This window comes from Brachypodium distachyon, chromosome 4 (genome assembly GCF_000005505.3).
Source record: "Brachypodium distachyon strain Bd21 chromosome 4, Brachypodium_distachyon_v3.0, whole genome shotgun sequence".
NCBI classification, from domain to species: Eukaryota; Viridiplantae; Streptophyta; class Magnoliopsida; order Poales; family Poaceae; genus Brachypodium; species Brachypodium distachyon.
Window position 1 is genome coordinate 35911214 of NC_016134.3, and position 8342 is coordinate 35919555.

At 44.1% G+C, this 8342-nt stretch overlaps 1 protein-coding gene across 2 annotated transcripts; it reads left to right on the plus strand.

Moving 5' to 3' along the window:
- Nucleotides 1–1460: 1460 nt before the first annotated feature.
- LOC100838232 (dicer-like protein 4) lies at nt 1461–7874 on the plus strand. Of its 2 annotated transcripts, none has more exons than XM_024463510.1 (5): nt 1461–1815; nt 4623–4731; nt 4868–5051; nt 5839–5950; nt 7416–7874. In XM_024463510.1, exons 1-5 carry the CDS (start codon nt 1670–1672, stop codon nt 7564–7566), a joined length of 702 nt encoding a protein of 233 aa, XP_024319278.1. In that variant the 5' UTR covers nt 1461–1669; the 3' UTR covers nt 7567–7874. The 2 variants fall into 2 exon arrangements, with proteins under 2 accessions (XP_024319278.1, XP_003578120.1); XM_003578072.4 differs by lacking the exon at nt 1461–1815 and adding an exon at nt 2327–2589.
- Nucleotides 7875–8342: the final 468 nt, after the last annotated feature.

Consider the following 8342-nt stretch of genomic DNA (forward strand, 5'->3'; position numbering starts at 1 on the left):
CTAGCCGCTTATCTCGGCCTGAGTTGACACTCTTGTCTCGTTTGCCACCAGGCGAAGACGCCTTCTTGTCAACTCGGCCATCAGCGCCTGCGGCCGAGTGAATGATTTGAGATGCGTGGGGCTTTCCATGCAACCTCATGTACGCCTCATTCTGCTCGTTAGCCGTGCGGAGCAACTCCTTCACACGCAACTGCTGCAGTCGGAGCGCCTCTCCCGTGAGATTTGGCAACTCTTCAGCTTCAGCCTCGTCTGCCCTGAGATTCTTAATAGGGGTGCTATATTTCGGCTTCAGTGCCGAGGCAAAACTTGCCGACACTGCGGGTATCGCCCTGCCATCTCTAGCTATCTCGGCGTTCAGGTTCCTACCACCATTACGCACTTCCCCAACTCGGCTAGGGTTAGGCAATGCAGTAGAATTGAGACCATGAGCTTTATTATACTCACGGAGCGAAATATCAAGCTCTTGCCGAGCGCGAGCCACGTCGACAGCTTCTTGTAGCAATTTCTGGCGCTCCAACTCCAACTCAGCCTGCAGCTAGGCCGGGTTAGCGTTCGATGTCATCGGCGCGGTCAGCCGTTCTATGGCGGCCTGGAGTTGAGTTGGCTTTGCCGGCACAGCGGACGTGCCGGCTTGAGAAGCGATGTTCTCTGGCTTCTCCATGGGGAACTTCGCCGTTCTGCTAGATTTGCTTGGGAGCGCGCCACTCTCTGCAACGCCCTCGCCAGCTTCACCGCCGTGAGCCGTCACCATGACCTCCACACGGTCAGCGGGGTAGTCGACATGCCGGCCACGAACCGTGCAGACGGCGGGGGGATCTTCGGCCACCACCACCTGCTCGGGGTACCTGCAAGGACTGTCAGTGGCGACATAAACCTCATGCATGCCGAAGTTGATGAAGCGGCCTGCGCAGGGAAGCGGCGCGTTGTTGGAGCAGCCTGCGTTGTTGTCGATGAAGCCCAAAGAGTCGAATCTCTGGACCAATCCGGAGAGCACGCGTTCTCCGGTGACGAGGAAGCTTCCCGTCCGGATGAGACTCCAGCCATCGCCGCTGCTGGCCTCACGGTGGACGCCAACTGTCGTGGTGGTGTCACGGCAGATGCCATAGAATGGCTTATGTTGGGACCAATGGACGAAGGAGAAACCGGAGGAGAGAGGACGTGATGAGAACCACGCACAACACAAGAATACACACACGGTTTATCCAGGTTCGGAGCCTTCTTGTTGAGGTAAAACTCCTACTCCTGCTTTGTGGTATTTCCCGAGATACCGAGATCTACAATGACGCTCTTTGAGAAACAAGAAGAAGTGAAAAGCCTAGATGACTAAGTGAAGGACTCCTCTTCTGAGAGGGTAGTACTCTTATTTATGGGCCGCCAATGTCACACAGACATGTGGACCAAATGCTAACCTTATCTTTTACGGGTCCCGCCGGGCACGCCCCTTGGTTCCCTCCGGGTGGACTCGTGGCTGCCACTCCGAATTCCGGTGGCTAACTTCTAGCTTTCGCTCCTCTCCTCCTAGGGGCGCATGGTCGAGCATGTCTTCCCGGTGGATCTAGAGGAGTGCCACCGGCTGGGTACCATGACTCCCTCTTCTCCCCGGCGAGATCTAGGTTGCGGATGATAAGGGCGTCTGACCCCCTCTAGAACCCGCTCTCGCTTCGAGCCCATGCTTCGTAGACCCCAAACACGGTTTCCAAGGAGACGCCTTCCTCCCGCACGAAGACCATACACACCTCCATTGCCGGTCTTGTTAGCTCCGAAGTATCCCGTCCCATCTCGAAAAGCATCATGTGTTCCTACATTTTGTTGCGGGTAAGTGTCCGTTTGGAAACTTTTTTAATTTCGCTTTTATTTTCTTCATTTAAGTTTCTGCTAGGCAACCTTTATGCAATCGATGCGACAGTGTAACGTCAAAAGTTTCAAAGAAATCGATCGCCCCTGATCATTGGCATGAGTGGAGGTGGAGCTCCCAGTAGGGCGGCCGCCTTACCTTGTGTTTTGGCAAAAAATTCGGATATAGGGTTCTTGTTGTTGTTTTGGTTGATTTTTGGCAGCAGTTTCGTACTCAATTCACGTGCTCTCTTTTTTTTGAGAGGCTCAATTCACGTTTGTTTAGAGGCTCAATTCACGTTTTTACTTAGAGGCTCAATTCACATGCTCTGGAGAAAGAAAATGAAGCAATAAAGATTTGGATCGGTGCGACACTGCGATAGGCCTAGTGGGCTCGTGGCTGGCTAACAGGCTAAAGCCCAAAGGCCACACCCAACACTCCAGCAGCTACATGAATCGGCACCATAAAAAAATAATCAAAGAAAACAAGAATCGGCACCCTAGGCGTAGCGCACAGGCACGTGCACTGGCAGGCGGCGGCGCGGCTCCTAGCGCTAGCGGCGGCCGGCTGGGCGGCGGCGGGCAGCATTAAGGCTCGCGCGGTGGGCGGCAGCAAGCCAGCAAGCGCCACTGAGCCGGCAAGTCAACAGCAAGGGCAAGGGCGCGCGGCCTCCTGGCCCTCCTCCCGTTCTCTGCAATTTCCTCCTGGCCCTCCTCCATTCTCCGCAAGAATAGATAGGAAGGGGAAGGGAAAAGGTAATATTTTTTGTGCAATTGTGTCTTGTGTGCACCGGCGGTGGCTATGAGCCTATGAATGTGCAGTTTCGAAAATCAGTAGAGCTATGCCATTGCATAGGACTCGTAGACGGTATTAATGCTTCGTTATCAGCACGTTTCTAAGTTCTACCTCTATTTAAATATGTTTCTATTTTTATTGTACTAAGACTTTGATTTTGGTGACATGCCGTAATAAACGAAGAAAGAGAGAGAAGTGGTAACTATATATGTTATCATAACATCACATAAATCAAGACAAGATAGTCTGCAACACAATACATAACATAATGCATGACACCACATATAAGTTACTTTCCACTATGAAGGTAGTACTTGGACTAATAACATACGCATGTTACTACTTTAAGTTACTCCCCACTATGACCATCCTAACCAATTATGTTTACAACCATATAAAATATTAATGCGTATGAACTACTTTGATTTTTTTGTTTCTTTTTTTAATGTTTTAGAGTTCGCTTGACCTTAAATTTCTTCTATCCTCCGCCCATGATCATTGGGTAACCGCGGAGAGGATGCCAAGGAACCAGAATCTTGAGTGTAACGTGTCCTAGTGTGTGCGGGTTGGAGGGAAAGATTGAGATTGTGCCTTCCCTCGACACCATATGCTTCATCTCGCTCCCTCAATCTCAAGAAGGTTTTTTGGATAAGACAATCTCAAGAAGATCAGTGGTTGAATCCCCTTGAAGAGTTCTGTTTCTCATACTAATTGTGTTTTATACGTTAGTTTCAGATCTTGTGAAAATGGCACCATTGATAGTGAAGTACATGCTTATGTGCTGCTTTAGTGTCAGCGACACGGTGTCTTTAAAGTAGTTTTCTTTAGGTAAAAGATGTGTCGGTGCCCATGATTTCCTTGAGATAGTGAGCGGAAAGATCGATATTTCTAGGTTAGAAAAATTGGGGTTAGGGTTTAAGGACAGACAACAATTGCATGCCAGAGGACCAATGTTAAGATTTATTATATAATCCGCCTGAAGCGGGAAGATCGGTGATTTCTTTCTAGGCTGGAAAAATTGGGTTTAGCTGTTAAAGATGGAGAAAAAATGCACTATTCTAGAGACAACCTGAAGCAAGTAACGTTAACGATTAGTTGTGTGACAAATTTCCAGATTGGCACAAGCACTGAAGCACATTCAAATTTTCCAGGGTTTTTTTTTTGAGCCTCTTCATTATTTTCCAGGTTTTTATCCACCTTTTGTTCAAAGGATAGCTTCTCATGGTTCATTTCATACACATATACAGTTGTCATTTTGCTATTTGCTGTTAGGCAATTTTGTGTTATCTCCAGTACTGCTTCTACAAGTCCTCAGCACAATCATTACAATGTTATCTCCTATTCGTTCCCCTGTTTCTTGAGCTTATGATAACCCCTTCATATATTTTTTATTTATTTTCGGACAGCGGGCATACTTCATGGTGATTGGAGTGTAAATTATACATTACTTCTGAGATGTTTTTGGTAGCTTGACTGGGTATTATATGTATGTTTCATTTGTGCACAAATCTACTCTTCGGATTTTTGGTCATCTCAAGAAAGATCGGATTTTGTTTGGATGATTGTGCATTCACACTCCCTTTTGCCACTTCCAATGTAATTTCTTACCAATCTTCGCTCAAACATGGTCTGCCAAAAAACTTGGCCAAATGTTTTGCTAGCCAAAGTTTTGTTAGGCTTTGGCTTAGGAATCAACCAATGCATCCTGCCTTGTATAAGACATAATGATCACCTGGAATATATCATATATGCTTTGGCGCAATAGTTCTGGACCAGTTCTTAGTGAATGTGCTATTACCCTATTCTCAGTGGATGGTTATCTTTCAGATCTCCATAGTTCAGTGAACAATTTCCATAATAAAAATGTTTTTTTGGATAAAATTCTTAGTAGCACAAAAGCTTTGTTCTAATCACACTTTTATGTGTGATGTTGAAGAAACCTTTTTGATAGCAATATATGCCAAATTAACAGTAGTTTTGTAACTTTTGTTAGGGTGACTCCTGCCCATCCAGTGCTTATGGTACCTCCTGTGCACCAGGAGTCCAGTGTCATGCCAAACAATACACTAGAAGAGAAGGAGGTGGAGTTAGAAGAAGAAAAGGTAAAAGATGGCATCTCTTATATTCATTTCTTTTCCATCTTCCAATTGCGTACAATGGTGCCATCTTGTGTTTCTATATTCTTTTATTACTTGGATCAAACCTGTCTCTGAATGTTCTCAATCTGGTTCCTTTTAGGAATTGTCATGCACACGCAAAAGGCCCAAATGTGCAGGATCTGTTGTCCAATCGCAACAGGAAATTGAGGTTCTCGCCATTGAAAATGTGAATAAAGGGCCTGGCTTTCTTTCACTCGAAGAGTCTGCTTATGTAGTGCAGAGCAATGTTGAAGCAAATGTTTGCAGCCAGGGGGATATTCGTGGTATCTCAAATCTGCTCATTCTTCGAGCCCAGTCTGATTTATATTCCCCAGAAATAATGAAAGAATCTTTCTGCTCCCCCCCCCCCCCCCTTCTTATTTTTATAATGTAAGGTATAGAATGTGCTCGAAAATGGGGCATAAAATAATATGGCATTGAATAAAATGGACACATAGTTGTAACTCAAAAGTATGCTTGGGTAGGCAAAATTTGGATTTTTATGCACGGATAGTCTAACTTTCAATCGGCACATATTTGGTGGCTGTCCAGTCGGGTGGCATGAGGATGAAGGAGGAGAGTGTCCGACCTGCGAGCTTGACTGTGGGGTGGCGAGATGGTGAGGAGGAAGAGTGGGGCAGTGGTGATGTTGAGAAAGAGGAGCACGAGGTGGTGGCGCCAACATCACTGAAAGAGTGGGAGGGGGGAGGCGAGCAGTGAGAGGAAGGGGCAGACCTGTTGCTCCCTAAGATTTTAGGGAGACCGGTTGCACCCTACACCTTGATATGGTATTAAAAAAAGTTACAGTGACGTCTCAAATAAACTTTTGTACTCCCTCCGATGCATAACAAGTGTCTCAGATTTAGTACAAGTTAGTACAAAGTTGTACTAAATCTGAGACACTTGTTATGCATCGGAGGGAGTAGATACTAACTAGTTCACCAAATATAACCAGTTACAAAGAGTTCCTTAGTTTAATTGTAAGTATTTTATGATTAGGCATTATATGTTCCTTAATCTTAAAGTTCAGCTGTTGTTTTTATTGATTTTTTATTTTGCTCAAATTCATAGGCAGCACAACTCAAGAAGTAACAGCAAGGGCGAAGCTGAATGATTTCTGCAGTGCAATTGGCTGGAAGTATCCAAAATATGACTTTGCAGAACAAGGACCTAACAAAAACTTGTAAGTTTTCCTATTAATTGGGAATATTTTATTTATTTAGTTTATGCACTTCCTACTCATCTAGGCCCATCGTGCATTACACTTGCTCAAATGGATACCATCCATCGTAGTATATGCAACACCACTGTTTTTGGTTATGTACTACTTACCATTTGAAATTTAATTAGTGTTCTTTGAACCAGTGCCATTGTACCATCTAGTATGTAAACATGATAATCCATCTCCACTCTCATAGATCATGCATTAATGATTGAAAAAAATGAATAATGATGTTCTATAGGCTATCCAGGATTCTTTAATGGTACAGTTCAGTGTTGATAAAAACTGCAATGGCGATAATGGAATGTGGTTATCAAGCAGTCAGCCTAGATGAGTTGAATAAATAGTTCCAACATTATTTCAGATTATTCCGGCTAGTTATGTTTCCAGAGGACAGCAACTGAATTGAATAAATAGTTCCTCCATTTTTTCTATAAGGCATATAACATCTTGCGCAAATATTAACGCAACATAACCTGTGAACAATTGGCCGCATGCTCTGCAACTGCCGCATGCATGGGGTTGGATCCGCATGAAGCAATTAGCAGAACAGAAGAGAACATGCATGGAACTACCCAAGGGTAACTGCAGGCCTGATTTTTCTCCTCGTCCGCAATGGATCTTTCTCTTCGCATGCAACGGGCGCTGGGCTCGCATGGACTGGAGAAACAATGCGCGCCCTACATTTTGGAAAACGGATGAAAATCTTATACGCCTTATATTAAAAAAACGGAGGGAGTATAAGTTTATCTAATAAACATGGGCTTGCTTCCAGGCCAAGAAATATAAATCTATCCAAAACACAGCTGGTCGATACTTGTTCTTCATATTGAATTATTGATTATGGACAAAAGAAAAGTATTTCATCATTATTTCAAAATCTGGTAACTAAATTTTGAAAACATCTCAAAAACCAATCTAGTATATTTAGCATGGTACAATTGAGAAAACTACATTCAAATATCAATTACAAATGCTGATGTCGATAAATATAAGTCTATCCGATACAGCTGGTTTAACTTTATCCTTGTTCTCATTGATTATGCAGAAAATGAAAAGGATTGCATCATTATTTCAAAATCTGGAAACTAATATTTGAAAACATCTCGAAATCCAATCTAGTATTTTAGCACGATACAATAGAGAAAACTACATTCAGATAGCAATTACAAATGCTGATGTTGGTATTCCTAAAGTATAACAAATGATTTTACCTGGAGAAGTTAACAGAGCGTAGGGGGTGCACTATGTGTGTCAGCATTGCCACACTAGCTACAATCTGTATCACGATTAGCTTTCTGTGTGTTCCTGCAAATCTGCAAACCTTGTGTCGGTATGACTTCTAATCTAGCTTGGTATGCATACCCGTGAGGAGTAGCACCTGATGCTAGAAATGGGCAAATCTGATGTGGCGAGAACTCTGCAGGTTCACATGCAAGGCGACTGTCCATGTGGACGCAATCACAGACACCATTGTGGAGTGCTTCAGTGAATCCAAGCCTCAGAAAAAAGCTGCGCGGGAACAAGCTGCTCAAGGTATATTATGGTGCCTTAGATGCCTTGGTCATGTGAAATAATCCTAGATGTGTTTCAAGCAGAGCGGTTTCTGCCTGCTGATACAGTACCTGATCCATCGCAAGATCAGTGCTTGAGCTGTAAAAAAAAAACTTACAGGGCCCATGGCCAGATCAGTATACTCGTGTCATTAACTGATGCTTATGCACGAGTGAACTTGTTGCTCTGCGGTGGTATCGTTTTTGTTTTTGTTTTTGTTTCTCTAGACCCTAGTTGAGATTTTAGCATTTCCAGACAGCTCTTGAAATTCTGGTCGACTGAACATTAGCGAATTTGTTAATTTTCTCATGCGAGAGCACCGTTTGTGTTCCACTGCAAGGGCGCATATGCTCTTGTTTTTTTTTACTGATGCTGATTACCGCTGTTTCGCCAGTACTGTAGAGTTCTTTGAATCCAGGCCAATTTTCATCCAACGCAGTAAACAGGGCAAAGGGAACATAAGGTTAATAAATTCTCCAAAATTACCTGGTTTGGTAAACTTTCTTCCACTTTGTTTGTTTAACCCCTTTTAGTGACTTTCACGGGTTTTTTTAGGGGAAACAGTAGGTCTCGATCCGTTGCGGGCTGTGCGCTTGCGCGGGTCCATGCGCCCAGGAATTGCCCATGGAGCGTTTATTGGAGCCTGACGAGTGGAGCCCACTTGACAGAACCGGAAAAATCACTGGAAAGGTAGAAAAAAGTGGAACAAAGTTTGTCAAACGGGGTAGTTTTTTGAGTAAAATGCACCGCAGGTCTTATAACTATTCGAGGTGTGTCAAGTCATTCCCAATTTTATCAA